Source organism: Squalius cephalus (genome assembly GCF_949319135.1).
Source record: "Squalius cephalus genome assembly, chromosome: 19".
Taxonomy (NCBI): Eukaryota; Metazoa; Chordata; class Actinopteri; order Cypriniformes; family Leuciscidae; genus Squalius; species Squalius cephalus.
This window is the reverse complement of record NC_137140.1, coordinates 33,077,260-33,099,768: the sequence shown is the minus strand read 5'-3', so window position 1 is coordinate 33,099,768 and position 22,509 is coordinate 33,077,260. Positions and strand designations below refer to the sequence as shown.

The 22,509-nt window shown below is 38.5% G+C and overlaps 2 protein-coding genes across 3 annotated transcripts; one reads left to right on the top strand and one right to left on the bottom strand.

The window, feature by feature from the left end:
- The first annotated feature begins 174 nt into the window (after positions 1–174).
- On the top strand, positions 175–5,457 carry bccip (BRCA2 and CDKN1A interacting protein). Of its 2 annotated transcripts, XR_013819163.1 has the most exons (8): positions 175–468; positions 583–657; positions 817–897; positions 2,007–2,096; positions 2,233–2,420; positions 4,133–4,298; positions 4,399–4,762; positions 5,174–5,457. XR_013819163.1 is itself a non-coding variant. In XM_079851135.1 (7 exons), exons 1-7 carry the CDS (start codon positions 238–240, stop codon positions 4,567–4,569), a joined length of 1,002 nt encoding a protein of 333 aa, XP_079707261.1. In that variant the 5' UTR covers positions 175–237; the 3' UTR covers positions 4,570–5,457. The 2 variants fall into 2 exon arrangements, 1 of the variants encoding a protein (XP_079707261.1); XM_079851135.1 differs by having other exon boundaries at positions 4,399–5,457.
- dhx32a (DEAH (Asp-Glu-Ala-His) box polypeptide 32a) lies at positions 5,376–22,357 on the bottom strand. The gene is made up of 11 exons (XM_079851130.1): positions 21,820–22,357; positions 19,230–19,423; positions 17,936–18,308; positions 15,409–15,642; positions 15,187–15,280; positions 13,308–13,457; positions 11,103–11,294; positions 10,213–10,353; positions 9,949–10,139; positions 7,693–7,883; positions 5,376–5,706 (listed from the first exon to the last, which is right to left on the bottom strand). Exons 1-11 carry the CDS (start codon positions 22,078–22,080, stop codon positions 5,532–5,534), a joined length of 2,196 nt encoding a protein of 731 aa, XP_079707256.1. The 5' UTR covers positions 22,081–22,357; the 3' UTR covers positions 5,376–5,531.
- Positions 22,358–22,509: the final 152 nt, after the last annotated feature.

Here is a 22,509-nt window from a genome sequence, read left to right as displayed (position 1 = left end):
CGTAAAATAATATCGGGGCTATATTAATATGTCTATATAGGCCAAACATTATTATTTAAAAATTGATTCAGCGTCATCATTGCTTTCCTAATAAATAATTAATGATTTTCACGCAGCACCCCTCTGTAAAATATGGTATCTTCTGCTTCCCAACACTGTGATCTGAAACAGACGACATTGTGGATCTTGTGCAGGGGGATATTGTGCATGTTGCCCATACGTCTACTGTGAGCCAAGATGGCCGACAAGACTCATCAGTTTCCTAACATGTGGATAACACAAAACGTCGCTGTGCGTGAACTCGTGTCTGTTTCCTGCGTGCTATATTGGAGCAGCATGGCTTCATCTGCGAAGCGGCGAGCTATTGAAACGGGTCAAAACCCCCAAGACAGCAATGAAAGCTCGGACGAGGGTCTGGAAGACTCTGGGGACGAGGGAAGTGAAGATTCAGAACAAGAAATAAACGAGGTAAGTTGCTATTTTAATTGTTATTGCAACCAAAAAATATCGTGATGTGCAGGCCAGGCTGGTTTTGCGTTTAAACACGCTGTTTAATGAGCAATATATGTATTTTGGGTTTAGGAGGTCGTCGTGGATTTTGAAGCACACGCGATATCTGACAACGACTTTCATGGCATTAAAACCCTTCTGCAACAGGTACGTTACGGACGTCAGTGCTTATATAGCACTAAATATACTGAAGTTTGCACTTCAACAGAGATTAAAATGGCTATACGTTACATACACACACAACATACATTATTTATATCTATATTTATATACATATATCATATATGGATGTTTTTGTTTTTCCAGCTGTTCCTGAAGTCTCACGTGAACACCTCTGATCTCACTGACATCATCATTCAGCAGAATCACATTGGCAGTGTTATCAGGGTGAGACTCGTTTAAATATTAATATAATTTTACTGTCCATAACTGTGTATTTAATTAACAGATTTACAGTAATGTTATCTAACGTTACATTCATTGTAATCAGGGTGGTCCGTGGAAAGGTTTAGAGAAAAATATGAAAATAAGCTCATAATAAAAAAACAAGTTTTAAATAAAATTATTAAAATAAAACAATAGTGCTTTCAATCGATTAAAAAATGAACTAAGCACATTTTTCTGTAATTAATCACAGCTAACATTAATGATTTTTTAAAATATATTTTTATATTGTAATAATTTCACTTTTTATCTCCAAATTAATGTAGAAACAAAGACCGTAGCCTATATTTTAAATATTTGTTTAATGTCAGTGCCATTCAGCATTAAAGCTATCAATTTTAACGTTTATTATTAGGCATTAAAAATTATAACAACTTTTAATTTAAGTGAACTCAAAACTTCTTCCCATATTAATAAAACTCAAAACTTCTTCACATAAACCCATTGTAATAAATGTCCTGTGCCTTCAATATATAAGGGTTTATTTTTTATTCTTTTGGTCTATTCAGACCACTTCAGATTTTTACTTGTTCTGTCAAAATGCACAAAAAGTTATTGTTCTCGTTGTTTTTGAAACCATGTAACCTTGTAAACGGTGCTTTAAGATTTTCAGGTTGGATATATACAGAAAGTGAATAAAGTTATCAAACACTGCACAGTCTTCACTGCATAAATTATAAATTAAATATAGATGAATCCATATTAAAGCTGCCAAAGTTATTAAGTCAAGAGCAGTGAGTGATTTTCTCTTTTTGTTTTGTTCTTTGATTATCATTAATGACAGACAGCTGCAGGTTTATTAGGCTTCTGTCACTTTAAGATCTGACACGCATACCATTTTCTCATAACTCTTTACATTCATTTACATTAATTTTTATATAGGATGATCACATTTGGGGGTCTGTGACATCTAAACATTTTTAAGTCTTTTCCTTAAAATACATTGATAATAACCATAATAATATTTATAATATTCATTAAATGTATTGAACATCCTTAATGATCATATTATCAGTGCATGTTTTTGAGTATTTTCTGTGTTTTTGCTCCAGCAAGCGGAGGTACTGGAGGACAGTGATGACGAGGGCGACACGGATGAGGTGTTTGGCTTCATCAGCATGGTGAACCTCACAGAGAGACAGGCGAGAGACTCATAATACTCATATATATGAATGCTAACATGAATATCTCATGAATATGCTTTATGTTGGGGATCTGGAATGTTTGTGTTCCCGTCTGGTTTTCTGATGGCTGTGTGTGTGTGTGTGTGTTGAACAGGGTGTGGAGTGTCTGGAGAAGCTGAAGGACATGATTATAGAGCAGTGTGTGAATTCCAGCTCCCTGGATGTTCAGGAGAGGTTCGAGCAGCTTCTGTCGGGTAACGGGCCCTCAGTCGGGCTGCTGCTGAGCGAGAGATTCGTCAACGTCCCGCCACAGATCGCCCTACCGATGCACAAACAACTCCAGTAAGTGTTCAATAGATGTAACCAGCAGAGGGAGTGTGTGGATCTGAAGAGATAATGCAGCTGCGTGTTACAAATACAGCATGAAATGGAGTTAAAACATTCAAATTGTTAAAAAGGTGATTTTTGATGTGCATGAACAAAAAAAACAACTATATTTTATTAAAATCTCAAGCAGGTATCACACTTTTTAAAGTGCCTATTTTTAATTAGAGTTTTTTGATCTTGGATGCATGTGAACTAGAGTGCGGATCGGGCCGAATTTTTCTGTCTGAACCCGACCCGTGTCCGACAGAGCAGTAACCGAACCCGACCCGTGTCCGACAGAGCAGTAACCGAACCCGACCCGTGTCCGACAGAGCAGTAACCGAACCCGACCCGTGTCCGACAGAGCAGTAACCGAACCCGACCCGTGTCCGACAGGCATAAAGATATTTATGTCCGAGGCCGACTGTTAAAATCCCTTTTTTTTTCTCATACTAATGACACATGTACATTTGTTTATGTGGAAAGGCCGCTTTTATTAAGCAACTGTAGGAAGGCATTCGGAAATGTCAACAGGATGAGTGCATTAGCGCGCATGGAGCAACAAGCGCACTTTACACAGACGACGCGCATGTCGTTGTCACGGCTACATAAACAAATTTCTGCACACAGGAAGACAGATGTTATGGTAGGCCTAACATTTTACATGTATTTTAATCACAAAAACGAACGTTTGCATCAAGTGAAAGCATCAGGCACATTGGCTACATACATAAGCTGTTTTAAATTTAAAATGTTCAATGCCTTATCGCGCTGATGTGACCGAACCCGAACATAATTTCTAAATATCTGTCCGAACCCGGCCCGTTGGGCTCGGGTCGGGTATCCGTCCTCTAATGTGAACCTGTAGTTGTAGACTCCAAAACAAAATTAGCAAGCTGCAAAAATAGTGGCACTTTAACAATTACAATCCCCAGTTTTTCCATTGTCACTCACTGTCATCCAACTAGCAGATGCACAGATGTCCGTCTCTCTGGTGATGCTCTCATGTTGTGTCAGGCTGAAGGTGTTTTGATGTTTTTGACTGTTTGCGGGCGGCACTAATTCCATCTCGTGGCTTTTTAAGGATCTTATGTAATAGTATCTCTTATGTGGGTCAATGCGTAGATAAGCAAAATCACATCCCCAAAATCCCTGTTTCCGTCTGGAAAAATGTAACTGTGTATACCACTGATATACAGTGTTTTTTGAAATGATTCAGTTCTGCTAGAACGTTCAATATCTGCTTGACAGAACTAGTTTGATGTATGGCAAGCCGTTTTATCTTAAATTGTACCCAGCGTTACTCGTCGTAATTGCATTATTACAAGTAAAAATTACAATTAGAGAGCTCTCATTCAATTATTACTAGTAAAAATTACAATTAGAGAGCTCTACAAATTAATTTTTACTAGTAAGAATGCAATTGCAGAGCTCTGCAATTATACATATCTTCAATTCGTTTTTTTTCTACTAGTAAAAATTCAATTAAGAGAGCTCTGTAATTGCATTGTAGTAAGAATTGAATTGTAGAGCTCTCAAATTTAATTCTTACTAGTAAAAATGCAATTACGACGAGTAACGCTGGGTACAATTTAAGATAAAACGGCTTGCCATATTGATGTGTTTCTGATTTGGAGACGCAATTATTGAGCGCATGTTGAGGAAAATGCTGTTGTTTGGTTGTACAGGAAGGAAATGGCCGAAGCACAGAGGACCAATAAACCCAGCGGTAAATGCCAGTTCTACCTGATGATCAGCAAAACCTGTAAACCAGCCAAGAAGAGCATATCTGGCCAAGCTCAACCCAAAGAAGAGATCCGGTTTGTGAACGATGAGGAGGAGTTCTTCTACGAGGTAGTCCATGTGAAAGCATAATTGACGTTTGCTTTATTAATACATCTTCTTGGTTTAATTGGGAATATGAACATCTCTTAAACACGTTTTTTCTTCACAGCAAGCCACGCTGAAGTTCAGCTACTCCGTTCAGGACGAGGCCGACTCCTGCGCGACTGGAAAGTGGTCGTATGACGACGTGCCGCTGAAACCGTTCCGTACCGTGATGGTGATCCCGATGGACAGGATGGGAACCATCATAGATAAAATGACTGAATATCTGACCGTCTAAACTGAACTCTGCTCCTCTTGTGGTTTATTTTTAAACGTTGTTCAAGAAAAGAGTTTCGATGAGATGTTAAAGGGTTAGTTCACCCAAAAATGAAACTCTGTCAGTAATTACTCTCCCTCATGTTGTTCCAACCCGGCAAGACTTTCGTTCATCTTCAGAACACAAATTAAGATATTTTTGATGAAATATGAGAGCCGTCTCACTCCTTCATAGGCTTCTAGGTGATCTCATTCTGCCGGCCCAGGAAAGTTAGTAAAGACATCGTTAAAATAGTCCAAGTGACTACAGTGGCTCAACTTTAAGTTTATCAAGCGACGAGAATACTTTTTGTGCGCAAAAAATACTTAAACTATTAATTTTCTTCTGTGTGTTTCTCAGTGAGTTCACGTAGTGTAACAGCGCAGCGCTTCTGGGTTGTACATCAGAACGTAGGCTCACTATTGGCCAGCATCACACACATGACCAGCGTCAGCCATTTTTAGACTTAAGGTTGAGCCACTGTAGTCACTTGGACTATTTTAACAATGTCTTTACTAACTTCTGGAATGGCAGATATCAATTACATAATCTATACATGGAGGATGGATTACTATGGAGGAGTGAGACAGCTCTCAGATTATCAAAAATATCTTAATTTGTGTTCTGAAGATGAATGAAAGTCTTACGGGATTGGAACAACATAAGGGCGAGTAATTACTGACAGAATTTTCAATTTTGGGTGAACTAACCCTCCTTTAAATGTCCCAGGTCGAGTTTAAGGTTGTAATAAAATGTTTAAACTGGGCACAAAACAGATTGATAACAAATCACCCCAAACCAGTGAAATCATTTATTAATTCTGTACATAATCAGTTGAAATTACCCACAAAATAAATGACCCAAACATGATTCTTGAGTGTCTTTTTCAAAAGGAACAATACAAAACATTTGAACTCTATTTACACAAGCATGTTTTGATGAGGTCACTGTATGACACATCGGTCATGTGATTCGGCCTCTTCCGTCTGTGGCGCAGCTGGTTGAGGCTTCGCTCTCACGCGCCCCGTCCTGTCGCTGTCCAGAATGAGCTGCAGGATCTCTTTACTCTCACTAGGGGGCAGGTTACAGAAGAAGTACTGTGGTGCTATTTGAGTGAACCTGAAAACACAGAAGGGAACGAGACTGAAAAAATGTAGGCATACTACTGTTTATATAGGGTTTTGTTTTTAAAAGAAAGGAAAACTTGTATTCTGCAGGGACAGTTACATTTATTTAGACATTTCTAACATTATTAATGCTGTTCTTTTGAACTTTCTATTCATTAAAAGTATCCTGGGTAAAAAATTGTCCATATCCACCAGAATATGAAGTGTGTCTTGAGCAGCATATTAGAATGATTTCTGAAGGATCATGTGACATGATGCTGAAAATTCAGCTTTGATCACAGGAATAAGTTATATTTTACAATATATTCACATAGAAAACAGCTATTTTAAAATATAATAATATTTCACAATATTACTGGTTTGGTTTTATGGTATAATTGATCAAATAGAAAGACTAATTTAAAAAAATATATAACTCTTACAGATCTCAAACTTTTGAACAACACTCATCAACATTTTTTGATTCAAGAGACAATGTATGATAACATAATTATCATAAAGTATGCGGGTGACTCACATGAGACCTCACATGGCCCAATTATTGAGGATTTTGTCAACTGGTGTGAGGAATCTTATTTACAGCTTAATATATCAAAGACCAAGGATATGCTCATTGATTTTAGGAAAAGTACTCATCCAAGTGAACCTACCTCAATTAAAGGCCAAACAATAGAGTATGTACAATCATACAAATACCTAGGGACTATTATCGATGAGAAACTGAATTTTGAAGAGAATTGTGAGGCTCTGTGCAAAAAGGGGCACCAGCGTTTGTATTGCCTAAGGAAATTATCTGTGTTTAATCTTGACTGAACAATAATGAAGATGTTTTATCATGCTTTTATTGAATCTGTGTTGTCCTTTTCCACTGTAGTATGGTATGGTCATATATCTTTAAAGGCAAAAAATCAGTTAGACCAGATAGTAAAATGGTCTGGCCGTTTGATAGGCGAGTCTAAACCAGGAGTGGCATCCCTGTATACCAAACAGTTACAAAGGATGGCCTTCTCAATCTTAGATGATGACTCTCACCCCCTGCACAGTGAGTTTCAGTTATTGCCGTCTGCGAGGAGGTATAAAGTCCCAAGGTGTAGAACGAAAAGATATAAGAGCAGCTTCGTACCAAATGCGATTAATATGATTAACAAATTGTAGAGGTGGTTTTCAGAAATTTTGTACTAGGGGTTTTATGATTGTTATCCGTTTTTGGTTTTAATTGTTATTTTTTATTGATTTTTAAGTTGATGTTTTTAGGTTCTTCTTTAGGTTCTTTTACAAAGACCATATGTAATGTTTTGAGAGCACTTTACTCAGAATGAGTATTTACTTATTTGTCCCTATGTGTTGTGGAGTGTTGTGTGTTTTTGTACTGGATGCCATAGAATGTCATCGCACTGTAAAACAAATTTACCTACGGGTACAGTAAAAAGTAACCTAACCTAACCTAAGAGTTAAAGACATTATCAGAGCAAACTGATTTTATTAGAGGTACAAAAATAATTTTTATTTCCAAAGATAATATCTAGACACCTTGGCTGAATTAAACATGCAACTTGAGATCCTCCATACTACAGATTAAAATGTTTATTGTTGCATGAAGTGTTCTGTCTTTATTTTATTTTTTTTGTCAGTGTTCATTGTGCTGAATTCATTAATTAAAAAGCTAATATTGCATTCTTGTAACATTTATAATAATATCCAGGACGTTCACAATGGTTATGTTTACATCTGCTAAATGAATAAATGTACAAGAATAGCACAGGTGAGCTGAAGCTGATCTGGTTTAATCCTCATGCATATCATGCGATGTGTAATCTGAAAAGCTCTCCATTGTAAATCCAGATTACTAATGATGACACATCAAAAAACATGATTACTCTGGATTACTCTGGCATAATAATGTTTGTAGCAGTAGGCAAGCCTGAGTCGGAGGAAAGGACTAAAGAAAGAGCTGTACATTGATAGGAGGAATACGTACGCCTGCGGCGAGATCTGTGTGACGGTCCGAATGCAGTTGTCGTCGGAGAGGTTGTACTCGTGGAACAGAACCCACTCCGGCAGACCCAGTTTATGAGCCTTTGCTCCGTAACCAGACAGACGGTGAACCTGAGCCACGTGTTTATTCAGCAGCATGAAGTAATTCCCCGAGCCGTCCACATCTCTGGCGATCTGAATAACACAAGACACGCTTCATAAAACACATCAATGACTGACACTTCAAATTCAAGCCCAAAACCTACTTAAATGAGACTACATTGAGTCCTGAGACAAAGAAATATTCTGATTAAAAAGGGGCTATAATTGTTTGTTCTAATCATAGACTGTAAAAAAAATATGGACGACGCCCCTTCGCTCTCTTCCATTGGTGAGAAGTGAAGTGTCCCGATATGGCGCTAACATCTTTGGGTTTGAGTCTGCACAGTAGCGATTTCGGGACCAGACCTGCGCAGTAGTGAGCAGGAAGTAAAGCCACGAAATCAAGGCCCCGCACTCACTCTCGGTGTGAAATAATTAATTATAGAAATTTAGATATTAAATTTAAAGCTCCAATCTCCTCAGTCCTCCGAAGATCCCGAAAAAAAGTCTGTTGGTGCTTCAGTGACTACTCTCAGAGAACCTGTCAATCACAGCTGTCAATCATGACGTCACACCACCGTTTTTATAGCATCAAATAACTAACTAAAAACAAACAAACTTATTTTAAAAACAAACCCTTGAATTTACATCAGCGTGATAAAAACTACAATAAATGACAAAAACCACCTTCGGAAAAAAAGATATTTGAAGTGTAATTAAATTGTTTAGTTGGTCTCAAGTCCCGTTGAATAACACAGGGAGGCGGGGTTTATGACCTATACTAGGACCAGTCACCGGGGGGCGATCGAGACATTTTGGCTTCACTTTTCAGGGCTTGTGCGCCACGCTTGGTTCCAATTATATATAAAATACGAAGATAAATCTGTCTAAATCTGTGTTAGTGAGCACTTCTCCTTTGCAGAGAAGTCCGAATTCATCCACGACCATCACCTCATGTTGCAGCATGATAATGCACGGCCCCACGTTGCAAAGATCTGTACACAATTCCTGGAAGCTGAAAACATCCCAGTCCTTGCATGGCCAGCATACTCACCGGACACGTCACCCATTGAGCATGTTTGGGATGCTCTGGATCGGCGTATACGACAGCGTGTTCCAGGTCCTGCCAATATCCAGCAACTTCGCACAGCCATTGAAGAGGAGTGGACCAACACCCCACAGGCCACAATCAACCTGATCAACTCTATGCGAAGGAGATGTGTTGCACTGCGTGAGGCAAATGGTGGTCACCAGATAATGACTGGTTTTCGGACCCCCCCAGTACAGTAAAACTGCACATTTTAGAGTGGCCTTTTATTGTGGCCAGCCTAAGGCACACCTGTGCAATAATCATGCTATATAATCGGCATCTTGATATGCCACACCTGTGAGGTGGATGGATTATCTCGGCAAAGGAGAAGTGCTCACTAACACAGATTTAGACAGATTTGTGAACAATATGAGGGAAATAGGCTTTTTGTGTACATAGAAAAAGTCTTAGATCTTTGAGTTCAGCTCATGAAAAATGGGGGCAATAACAAAAGTGTTGCGTTTATAATTTTGTTCAGTGTACACTACCGTTCACAAGTTTGGAGTCAGTAAGAATTTTTATTTTTTTGGAAAGAAGTTAAAGAAATTAACACTTTTATTCATCAAGGACACATTAAATTGATCAAAAGTGGCAGCAAAGACATTTATAATGTTACAAAAGATTATATTTCACATAAATTATGTTCTTTTGAACTTTCTATTCATCAAAGAATCCTGAAAAATAAAATGTATGGCGATTTCCACAGAAATATGAACTGTTTTCAACATTGATAATAATCATAAATGTTTCTTGATCATCAAATCATCATATTAGAATGATTTCTGAAGGATCATGTGACACTGAAGACTGGAGTAATGATGCTGAAAATTCAGGTTTGATCACAGGAATAAATTACACTTTACTATATATTCACATAGAAAACAGCTGATTTACATTGGAATAATATTTCACAATTCTTACTGTATTTTTAAATAAATAAACGCAGCCTTGCTGAGCAGATGAGACTTTTAAAAACATTACAAATCTTAGCGACCCCAGACTTGTGAACGGCAGTGTATGTATTTTAATTAATATACAAACGTACACAAGGCGTAAAACTATTCAGACCTGCATGAAGTAGCCAGCGAGCAGCGCCCTCTTGATATTGAGTGTGTTGGTCTTGGTGCCAAAGGCAGGTTCAGAGATGGGAAGCTCGATCCTCTTCAGAATGTCAGTGAGTTGGGCTCTGATGGCGTCTGCCGTCTGCAGTGAGGCGCAGCTCAGGAAGTATTCCTCACACCACTGCTCCTGGCTGAAATCTGTCACACACAAATCTGTCAAAAGGGCTCGCTTTTCCACCCGAGCATCCATGAGTCAAAGCGTGTCGCTCACATGGTTCCTTCTGGCTGCGTTTGAAGGTGTTGTAAATGTTGATCAGGGTGAAGTGGTCGCCCTCGGGATGCTGGAACTTCATATGACACCGCATGACTTCTGTTACCATGCCAACAGGAGGCTCAATGAAGCAGCTTGGTGCTGATGGAAACAGATGTAAATTATTACATAAGAAAGGGATAATGTACATCCAGCCGGTTGTTCTCTCAGAATAAACCCCCGACAGGGTCTTGCAATCAGCCTGAAGGGGGTTTATTCTGAGATAACAATCGGCTGGATGTACATTATCCTGCTTATTACACGGCTACTTGCCACATAAGTAAATAATTAGACACGAAATATTGATCCGAGTTGAAATATTTTATTAGGTCTTTAAACGCAAAGTCTCCATGAAGAGAGAGCAGTTGCAAAGTTCAAACTAGATGGACATTTAAGAGATACGCTATACAGTCATACCACTTATTACACAGCATTTCAGCACATAAATTATTATGGAGATAAGAGATATTGAATAAAATCGTACCGGTTTGTATTTTATAATCCAATAGTGTACAAAACAATAGTCACAAAATGGCAGCAGCTGCATTTGTATGAAACAAGAGAGAGCGAGTCCACGATACTGGATGGCATAATTAAATAACTGTACACAAAATATTGATTCAACTGAGTTTTAATATTTTATTAGCTCACCAAATGCAAAACTTCCACTAAAAAAAAAAACCTTCCTAGCACTGCTGACTTCAGTAACCCGGATGAGCCTGTGTTTTATCTGTTTTCAGAGGTTGTTATCTGGGAATAACATACCGCTGGATGGTGCGATTGACCAATCAGAATCAAGTATTCCACAGAGCCGTGTAATGATATACGTTAAAATATAGTTAAAACATTACCTGTGAGCATTGCAGCGATGGTTAGCATCTCACTGGCGCAGTCAAACTCACAGGACGCCAGCAAAGCTTTGGCCATCTGTGGATCCAGAGGAAGCTCGGACATGATGATGCCCATCTCAGACAGGTTTCCATCATTGTCCAAAGCAGCGAGATAATCGAGCTCCTCCAACGCCTGCATGAGCCCCTCCGGATCTAGTGTAAAGCAACGAACATCATGCAAATGTGCTTCCAGTGACTTATTAAACATGTGCTAACTAATGAAACAAGCTCTGGCATTTCTAAAAAATAAATCACTTGATTTAAAGTCCAAATTGAAATCAAAATTGAAGTTTTTTGGCTTTTAGTAGGAATATGTTAGCCTTACCGTTATCTATAAGCTAGTGTGTAGAAGATATAAGCATTCAAAACTGAGTCTCTCACTTCTGCCAATATGGATCAATTATTATGATGACATTGCTCTGCACTTCAGCTTCTCATCAGATTTTCTGTCCAATCAAATGCTCTCTAGAATCTGAAGCTCCGCCCCCTACTTCATAAATAGAAGCTGAAGCTGCAACTTAAATCGGTCACTCATTCACACATTTACTATTTTCTACGTGGTGAATGGCACATAGTGCACTATATAGGGGATAGGGAACAATTCAGACAGTGTAAATATGCTTTCCATCGGGGAGAATAAAGTATGTGTCACGTGAAGCGCCACAGCTTCGGTCCAGAGACACGATAGCACAGAGCGGATCATATGATCAAGTCCCGCAGACCAGAAAACACACCAGACCCATTTGAATTTTGCACTGAATGCTGTATTTTAAAGCGATATGGAGATTAGGAGGAGAAACGGTTCGAGATTAGGAGGAAATTGCATGTAAACAAAAGGCTATTGGCTATTTTAAACAAGGGGAGGAGCTTGTCGATGTCCCGCCCTGTCTTCCTGTTTCAGTGGAAATCGCATCGAAACATTAAAGGGATATTTTACCACATGTGGATGATAGACAACAACTCCCAGAATGCACTTGCTTCGCTGCCCTACGAGGCCACTCCCAAGCCACGCCTACCGGTTACAGAGGGCGAATGTATCGGAAGAAATGATACAACTAGGCTACTAGTGACTCGAAACTGAAAAGACGGCGTTTTATCGTGAGATCCCCCTATGGACGGGTTGAAAACATGCGGGACGAGCTCCTCCTACTGGCTGGAGTCTCTCGCCTCTGGACAAAAAAGCCTCTGATGACGCAAAATGACGATTTTTGCATCATCTGAGGTTTTTTTCCAGACACACAATACAGAAATCTCTGGTTTCAGGGGGACATGAGGGAGGGAAGCACTACCGGGTTTCTACTGATACAAAGCTTAATGCTAATCGGTGAAGTATCCCTTTAAATAACGCTGCGCGTTTCAAGGCACTTTAGTGGGCCATTAAGCGGGCAGTTCTCCACATTTCCACCATCACTGAGCTTTTCTCTTCCTGTTTATATTATGTCTATTGGCTGTGCTTATGTCACTAATGAATATCTCTCTTTCTCCTCTGAGCTTCCCGCAGTCCAAACAGTGACCAGAAACAATGAGTCTAAACCCAGCAGACACAGAGTTGTCAGTTCAGCAAATGCACGCATGCCTGAACACCAACCAGCAAACCCTTCTGTGCGCGAGCACACCTTCCCATGTGAGCAACAGTTATAGATTATATTACAATAAAGGCCCGATTTACTTCAAAGTGAACGAACTGGTGAGACATTTCGAACAAAATCAGGCCAAAACTAATTTTGTTTTGTGTTCATTTCGGGAGTTCGAAACAGCTTGTCAAAACGAACTTTCGTGAAAAACCACCTTTGAACCTATTGGTCCGTGGCGATGATGTAATAGGTGGGCGTGGCTCTGAGGCTCCGCCTTCTCCAGTCCATTTCCACAAGTAAAAACATGAACACACTGGAGAGCTGCTTTATACTAGAAAATTAAGTTCTAACTGAAAGTGATGTTTAATACTGTAAAGCTGCTGCTTTTAGCAATCTATTATATAAAGTGTCATGTAAATACACGTGATGTGACTTGACTGGAGTGTCGAATTGCAGAGCTGGTGCAAACATCCACATCACTATGATCAGATGCTTTCTTAACTGTTGTTTTCTCACCACTGGCATTTTTGTTGTGTGTTTATTTTTTTGTTGAAAGGAAAACCTCCACACATATTGTGTATGTCTCACCCACCAGGTCTGCTAATGAAGTCACAGTGTCCGATGCCGGCCACCTCCATCCTCTTCAGAAAGAGCGCTGTGGACGTAATGTTTGAATCCAGGATCCGAGGAGGGATCTCAGCGGGCAGCTGAATGCCCTCAGGATACAAACAGAAGCACTTCCCTTCAAACCAACAGATTCAACATCGATTCACTACTGACAATATTTACGTTTTCATCTAAAATCGCGAATTTCACTTTAAATATTGCATAAAACATTTACGAATAAAGCACAGTATCCATCCCATGAGTTCAAGAGAACAAAATCATCACTTCCTGGGAAATTGGTGCAAAACATCTGTAATAACGCTGCAATCGTGGAAGCGTTCAAGCGTAGCGCAATAAACGCTGTCATGTGATCTTGCACTCAGATGCTGCTGTTTGGGAACACAATCGTGTGAGACGTTTCGGGAGGAAATTAAACCAAATCATTCTGATGACAGACTTTGGCTCAGGCGTTTCAGAACAACCAAACCAACATTTGAGACGCTGTGCGATGTGATTGGTCCACTGGTTAGTCCAGTTATCCAATCCCATCCTCTGTTGAGGCAAAGCCACATGATTTTTTTGTTGCACGTCGAGGGATTTATTCTGTAAATGTGTTTCCATCGAACTTTATATGCATGTCTTCTTATCAGATAAAGAAATTAAACGTCTCAATTGAGCACATAAGGTTTTTTTGTGCATTTTTAGAATTTATGCACATCTTGACGTTTCCATCCAGCATTTTTTTTTTATGTGTGATATCCCAAAATTCACATACAAATAGGTGGATGGAAACAAAGCTAATGACTCTCTACAAAACAGCCAAACAAATTAATGTAAAATTTAGTTGCACTAAGAATTATGACAATTCTGTTTAATTCTTCTTCACAATTAATTCAGCATGAAGCTCATAATGTCAAAAACTCATTCAAACTTTTACAGATTTGTTGGTTTTTGAAAATCTCCTATTGACTTATATTTAAATTTAAACTTTACCATTCAAGAAGTAACCGACGGTGATGATATTATAATATTTGCATAGTGAATTGGAACTAGTGCAACATATTTGCATACAGAATTGTGACTGGCACAATGTTGCTTTGCTTAAAGGTGCTCTAAGTGATGTTGGGTGATGTCACTTCTTGTTGACGTTCAAAGTGTTGTCAAACAAAACGGAGGCTAGCTCGACCCTCCCTCCTCCTCATCCCGTCCCCTCCCCCTCCCTTCCGTGCTTCCTGAAACAGTCATGAACCATTTAGAAAAAACAAACTGGATTTACCCGCCTGTCCAGCAAAAACAGAGCCACCTGAATGTCGGATTGGAAGCCCTTCTGCCGGCAGAGTTCTCACCTCCTTTCGAACGCTTTTCCGATGTAAATTCGGGACTTCGCGTTCCTTCTCCTTTTCCCTCTTCTTTGTTATTTGTTCATCGGAACGTCGTCTCTTTGGTCGTGTGTCGACCATGTCAAAATTCTCAAGAATATAACTTTGTAACGTTAGTCGTTGTCTAGGACATCTCTCCTCTAGCTAACTTCCCTCTTCATGCTTCTCTCTCCTCCACCCCCCACAAATCACTCTTGTCAGTTATTGGCTGGAACACTGTTTGTTATGTTTCGTGGTCCAGGCTGGGCCAGTTTGTTTTTCTTGTTGTTTGTGTAGCCTGGGCTGTCTACAGAGACCGCGTTTTTTAACAGTGTGTTCAGGGGACAGGCAGCTAGCGGATAGTGAGGAGATGTTTGCTGTATGTGACAAAAAATGTTTTGGCCTAAAAAACGAGTGACATTGCTTAGAGCACCTTTAAGTAAACACAATATTTAAGTAATAAAGAAACCGTTGCTTGAGCACAGATTCTGCTGAAAGTTAACGCACCTGTTGATCCAGTCAGTCGTTTGCGGATTTCGGCTTGACATCTACTGATGGGTCGGATGACCTCTGAACTGGCTCTCACTCGTGGGTTATATACCTACAAAAACAATGCCACACAGAAAATATGAATTTATTGTTACAAGACTTTTCACTCATATTGTTGGTGCAAATATAAAAAGCAAAAGGTGAATTCATTTTTTGGGACATGATTTTCAGCACACTCACTAATCTCTTCTCTACTCCAGTATCAATGACAAAACTAATAGTGTCCACCGGCCAGAAGAGATCCTCTGATTGGCTACAGGAAATGAAGACCCGCCTACTCGTCTGTTGGCTCTCTGTGATTGGTGGACATATTCCGGTGTGTCCGGGGAACAGAGGAACCACTAACAGCTCTCCCAGAGATGCACTCATTCTGGACGCTTCTTTAGTGAGAATATTACAGGCACAAACAACCTCCTGAAACACACACACACACCATTATCAACAACAACACAAAATGTGTCCAACGGGTTAGAAAAGTAACACCTTAACTCAAAAAGACATATGATTCGAGGTAACATTCCTGTCCGTCCGATGCACAAATGCCATTTAAATGCAAAACGTATGCCAAAGTTGAATACTCAGGCTCACAAGTTTGTTCAAGTCACAAACCCCAAATATGAGCAAACACAGTTTAGATTTGCAAGAGGCATTAATGTGATTTTACGGAGCAGAGAGTCAGTAACAGTGGAAGAGCTGAGTGGACTCATTCATTCAGACGCTGCTGATTCTGCTGAACACAACAATGTCATTGACTTCATGCAGAACATTGTGTTAGCGCTGCATCACTGTTAGCTGGTAGCACAAAAGTTATGATTAGAGATTTGAACAGTCTCTGACCCATTTTATTTTATTTTATTTTTATTCCATTTTATTTTTCTAAGTGATCAGACTTATAAGACTTATAAGACAATAAGAGTGAAACATAACATTGAAGAAGGGACTCAAGCCATATCTACACACCAGAATATCATAGAGACTTGAACTTGAAACCTACACTGCTGCCATTTGAAAAAAGAAATGGATACTTTTATTCAACAAGGATGCATTAAATTGATAAAAAAAGATAGTAAATACATTTATATTGCAAGAAAATATTCTTTTAAACTTTTTACTCAAAGCTCATTCTAAATGTATCACGGTTCACACAAAAGCATTTCACAGCACAACTATTAATAATACAATGACAATAATCAGAAATGTTTCTTCAGCAGCAAACCTTGATATTAGAATGATTTCTGAAGGATCATGTGACACTGAAGACTGGAGTAATGATGCTGAAAATTCAGCTTTGATCACAGGAATAAATTACACTATTATATATATTCACATAGAAAATCCATATTTTAAATTGTAATAATATTTCACAATATTACTGCATTTTTGATCAAATAAATGCAGCCTTCGTGAGCAGAAAATTCTTCTTTCCAAAAAAAAAAAAAAAAAAAAAAAAAAAAAAAATCTCACTGACTCCACACTTAAAGGGAAATTTCACCTCTGGAAAAATGAATGTGTATTTAAAATGGGTCATTTATGTAGAAGAAATGTGAAATTATTTTAGAATTTGGAGCCTTCTAGACTGAGAAAAGCCAGAAAATGTATTTTTGGCTCATGTGGATGAAAGACAACAACTCCCAGAATGCACTTGCTTCGCTGCCCTAGGAGGCCACTCCCAAGCCACGCCTACCGGTTAGAGAGCGCAGTTTAAAACAAAGCTAGGCTAACTAGTGAGTCTCCGTGACTAGTCTGCCCGGGATTTCGAGATCGCCCAAAATGTCCGGGATTCGGCTTTTGCGTTCTACATTCGCCATTCATCATGTTTACTGTGGCGAGCAGGACGAGGCAGAGGGCCGCGGGAGAACGGTGCGAGGCCGGCGTGATTACTGAGACGCGCCGGTCTCGTATCTCTCACGGAGGAGTGGGAATTTTCTTAGCAATGTTAAAAAGCACATCAACCGATCATTTGTTTAGCGTTCATGTTTAAACACTACATTCAGATTCACCAATCGGAATGAATTCAGTTAGACTGAAACAAAAGGTGTGCATGTAAACAATGAATGGTGACTGCAGAAAGCAAAAGCTGAATCCCGGACATTTTGGACGATCTCGACGGCCGGACATGTCCGGGAAAAAGAGGATGGTAACCCCTACTACTCAGCGTTCTCCACAGAACAAGAGCCTGCTAGCTTAGCTTCCAAAGAAAGATGGCTGACACTGTACATTCTGTGAGTGAGATCCCTCCCTCTATGGGCGGGTTGAAAACATGCGGGACAGCGCCTACTACTGGCTGTAGTCTGTAGCCTCTGGCCAAAAAATCCTCCGATGATCATCGGAGGATTTTTTCCACACAAAAAAAATACATAAACCTCTCGTCTCAGGGGGATATGAGGGTGGAAAGCACGGTAATTCGAAAATACTACAGGTTTTCTACTAATACAAAGCTTAATGCTAAATCCTGAAGTATCCCTTTAAAAGAAAGTATGATAGTCAGCACATAAATGCTCCTGTCTAAGTGGTCAGTGAAAATATTTAGAAGACTAAACATTCACTTTTGGTGTGAACATGAGCTCTCCAGTTCCTGAAGCATCCCTGCATAGGGTGGAATTTGCAACAACTCTGGTTAACTGCCCAAATACTCAATGCTTATATTTTTGCTCCCATAACATGCAGTGCATGAGCTGTTGTAATGCACTAGCGCACGCCACCTCACCTGCTCAGAAGCTAAAAACACTGCTACGTCTCCAGGCTCTCTGGATCGATGGACCTCCAGAGCGAGTCTCAGAGCCGAATAGAAGCTCTCAGAGCTGATGCTGTTGCTGTGGATCACCTCACCGGCGCTCGGGGCGTCCACCTGCAGGCGCGGGGCGTTCCCGTAGTGTGTGAAGAGCGTGTCCGAGGCGGGCGGCGCGGACAGGACCACCACACGCAGCTCGGGCCGCTGGAGAAGCACCTCTCTGAGCAGACCCAGGAGAACATCAGTGCTCACGGTCCTCTCGTGGGCCTGGTCTATCACCACCACCCCATAATGCTCCAGCATCGGGTCCGACATCATCTCACGCAGCAGTATGTCATCAGTGCAGTACCTGCAGCCAAGGACGTACATTTGGTTTTGACATTTTATGCTACAAAATAGGTGTGCGCACACACACAAAATGTTTTTTTTGTTTTTTTAAAGCAAAAACAAAAGCAAAAAACGACTCTTATTATGTGCTTTTATACGGGTATTTTTAAACGGGTTTTGAGACATATTTGACAAGACAAAGTTCTTTAAAATAAATAAAATAAATTTTCTATAATAAGATGAAATAAGTATAATTTTTTTATAAAATAAAATATGGATTTTTATCTAATGTTTTTCATTAATCGGTTTTTAGTAGTGCTGTCAAATCAATTCATCATGATTAATCACATCTACCATAAAGATTTGTGTTTTAATAATATTTATAATGAGTGTGTGTGTGTGTAAAATACATAATAAATGACATATTTGATTAGACACGTTGCTTTATAAATTAAAATAAAATATGCCTTTTTCTTTTATTATTTGTTATTAATAGGTTTTAAGACATATTTATATAGGCACATTTCTAAAATAAAATAAAATAAAATAAAATAAAATAAAATAAAATAAAATAAAATAAAATAAAATAAAATAAAATAAAATAAAATAAAATAAAATAAAAAAGATACTTGACTAGACATTTAAATAAAATAAAACATTTTTTTTTTGTAAATTACATTTATTTTTTATTTGTTTATTTATTATATATTTATTTATACATTATTCAGTAGTCCTCCATAGAGAAGTCATAGCCAGAGAAATGCCTCCCTTAACCCGTATAATAACGGAAAAAGGCCTCAAGTATGTGTCATGCACTTGAGGAGCACATTCTTCTCATACTTTAACTGGGCAAACCAAACCACAAAACAAAAAATATCAGCAACTTGAAAACCTTTGGTAATAGTGAGCATTTCAGTGTGGTTTTTCTGAGTTTCACACAGACCTGAGAATCGTGTCGTTGGAGCAGCACGTCTCCAGCGGGATGCTGTATCCGATCTCGTGGCCGATGTTGATGTCCATCTCGTCTGCAACGCGGAGGGCCAGATCTACAGCCTGTCGTCTCTGGATCTGACTGCACACCACCACACCGTTCTGGTACTGCGCACACAGACAGAACTCTGCACACCACTGAGGGATCTACAGGACACAGGGAACACACTTCAGGTAACGATTATGACAACTATTAGCCTGTTGCTCTCCTCTCTCTATGTGCCACACACACTGCTTTGGTGTCTGTCTTTCTCTGCCGGCGGTCGACGTTAAAATCTGTCCTCGACTGTGTTTAACAGCTGCGGGTCTGAGATGTCTGCGCATCTGCTAAAGACAGGTCGGGTCAACTTAACAGATGCACGGCTTCCGATTTCTACTTAATACACATTTACAAACTGCAAAATCATAATGCCAGAATATGCATTATGCAAAATCAACAAATCAAAGATTTTTCAGATGATAAAACTGGACAACTAGAAAGAAAGAAAGAAAGAAAGAAAGAAAGAAAGAAAGAAAGAAAGAAAGAAAGAAAGAAAGAAAGAAAGAAAGAAAGAAAGAAAGAAAGAAAGAAAGAAAGAAAAGAATGAAAGAATATGTATATATTAGGGCTGTCAAACGATTAATAGCGATTAAATCGCATCCAAAATAAAAGTTTGTTTTTACATAATATATGTGTGTACGGTGTATAATTATTTTCTATATATAAATACACACACATGCATGTATATATTTAAGAAATATTTGTATGTATATACTGTGTATATATATTATATATCATTTATATTATATATAAATATTTTATATATAAATAACAAATTTTTCTTAAATATACATGCATGTGTGTGTATTTATATATAGAAAATAATTATACTCCATACACACACATATATTATGTAAAAACAAACTTTTATTTTGGATGCGATTAATCGCGATTAATCGTTTGACAGCCCTAATATATATATATATATATATATATATATATATGCTTCCATTCAAATGCCAATCATTAAAAAAGGACAAAAAAAAAAAAAAAACATTTTAGCAGACACTTTTAAAAACAAGATTTAAATAACAGGTGTAATTCAGGACTCAAAATTAGGGCATATAAAAAAAAAAAAAAAAAAAAGAAGGAACAAGTTTAGTCTGACAAAAAACCTCCCCACATTTTATTTTGTTTTATTCTTATTTTTATGTAGTTAATTTTAGCTGATCTAAAAAAAAAAATCTGTTCTTAATCAGTATTACTTGGTGTCAACTATTCTTAAAAAAGAAAAAAATGCACAAGATAAGACTTCATAATAAGATATTCATATTTTAAGAGAAATGTATTTTGATCAGTTCCATTGTTAGATTTTTGTCGTTTTAAACCTAGCACTAACTAAATGTATTATTTCTAGTGCTGTCAAATCAATTAATCACATCTAACATAAAAGTTATATATATATATGTTATATCATATGTTAGGCTATATGTTATATGTAACAAACTTTTAGATTAGAAGCGATTAGTTGATTTGTCAGCATTATTTCTTATTTTCTAAAAACAATTTTGAGTTATTTCAACACTCACATTATATAAAAATGAAAGCAGAAGCAAAGTTTTGTCCTCCGCTGAATGAACACTGTTTGTTCAAACACAATGGTTGTAAGCTGACTGACTCACTCCACAGCAAACATCCTCATGATACACAACTGATGACCTCATTTAAAACGAAGTTAAGTATATTTGCTCAGATTTAAGAATCACGATCAGGCCAAAAGCAAACAGCAGGTCTGAGACTCATATCATGCAATGGAGAAACAGTGTTTAGTTTATCTATTATTATTATTATGTTCAATTTCTAGAATGTCTGGAATCTAAATGAAATTGGCCGCAACCCGAAGGATTTTGAACTGGAAGAGGGATTTACTGAATTAAAATGAAAAAGAAATTAAATACAGCTCATTAGTCCCAATACAAGTTTTGCAACAACACATCAGTAATTTGGATTCATTATGCATAGTTATTATTTCAAGATATGTAGAATAGGCCATTTTCTCAATTGATTAGACATAAAACACTGTCAAAACAATTAACAGACAGACTTTAATTTTCACACAAAGTGACAATAATAAAGCAATAATTATAATTACTGACAATACAACTGTGACAGACCTCAGTCCAGTTCAAAAGCATATTGATTTTCATGGTAAAGATGAGGTGCTGGTCAATGAACAGTAAAGCGAGAAGTTCAACCTCTCAAACTCATGGCAGTGTGTGTAGGCTTTATGTTTCTCCAGACTATTTTTAGTGCTTCTTATTAATGTGCTGAAGTTAAAACTGATGCTATATTTACACACTTTCCTGAGATTGCTAAAATGTCAATGAAGTGTCTCGGCTTGTTTGCAGTCCAGCCGAATGTAAAATCAATGGCACATTTCAGACAAGAAACATCCAAATATAGTAAACAAATTTTCATAAAAAAAGTTTAGTATGTTGACATTTAAAAAGAGCACAAAGTGATGTGTAAATACAGTAAAAGCGTGATAAATAAGCATGCTCACCTGTGTGCTTTTGCCAGTCTTGGTTGTTCCTGAGACTATAACAATCTGATTCTTTTCCAGCAGAGTCATGAATTCATGTCTGTATTTCCAAACAGGCAGAGTTTTCCTCTCCTGCAGGAGTCTGTAGTATCTGGAAGAGTATGGCAATCCATCAAACTGATTGAGCTCCAGATCATCTCCAAACTCGAACAGATCACAGTCAGATTCCTCCTCCTCCTCTCTCTTGAGTTCTCCTTCTGATATCTCACTGTTTCCAGCCATACTGACCAGCTGAACACATGTGATTATTATAAAGTCACTCGATCAGATCCTCCACACCTCCGTGCTCGTGCATGTCTCCTAAACACAGCACTGTCTGGAAACGCTGGTGTGCTCTCGTGCGCGCGCTCAGTGGCGCTGTCGTGACCGCGGGCGCGTGACCTGCCCAGTTAATCCAGTTAATTCACATCGCAGCTGCGCGTGATCACAGATATGTACAACCACATGTTAGACTGTCATCACCATCATAATCAGTTCTTTTATTTTATACATTGGCTATATATTAATTGACTATCAAAACAAACTTTAACTGTCAATAAGAAATACTCACTAAAAAGTGTGACAACTAGCCCCGTCCTCCCAGCATTATATAAAATGTTAAAGATCATCATCATCTAGCCTGGAAATCCAGACCCAAATCTCCCAAAGATT

Bases quoted from the DNA above. Each gene is read 5' to 3' on its own strand.
- bccip (XM_079851135.1), top strand. From the start codon at position 238: ATGGCCGACAAGACTCATCAGTTTCCTAACATGTGGATAACACAAAAC. The intron at 2,097-2,232 runs GCGAGAGACTCA...TGTGTTGAACAG, and splicing joins TGAACCTCACAGAGAGACAG to GGTGTGGAGTGTCTGGAGAA. The intron at 2,421-4,132 runs GTAAGTGTTCAA...TTGGTTGTACAG, and splicing joins CCGATGCACAAACAACTCCA to GAAGGAAATGGCCGAAGCAC.
- dhx32a (XM_079851130.1), bottom strand. From the start codon at position 22,080: ATGGCTGGAAACAGTGAGATATCAGAAGGAGAACTCAAGAGAGAGGAG. The intron at 19,424-21,819 runs GTGAGCATGCTT...TGTGTCCTGTAG, and splicing joins AGACTGGCAAAAGCACACAG to ATCCCTCAGTGGTGTGCAGA. The intron at 15,643-17,935 runs GTGAGGTGGCGT...TGTGTGTTTCAG, and splicing joins TGTTTTTAGCTTCTGAGCAG to GAGGTTGTTTGTGCCTGTAA.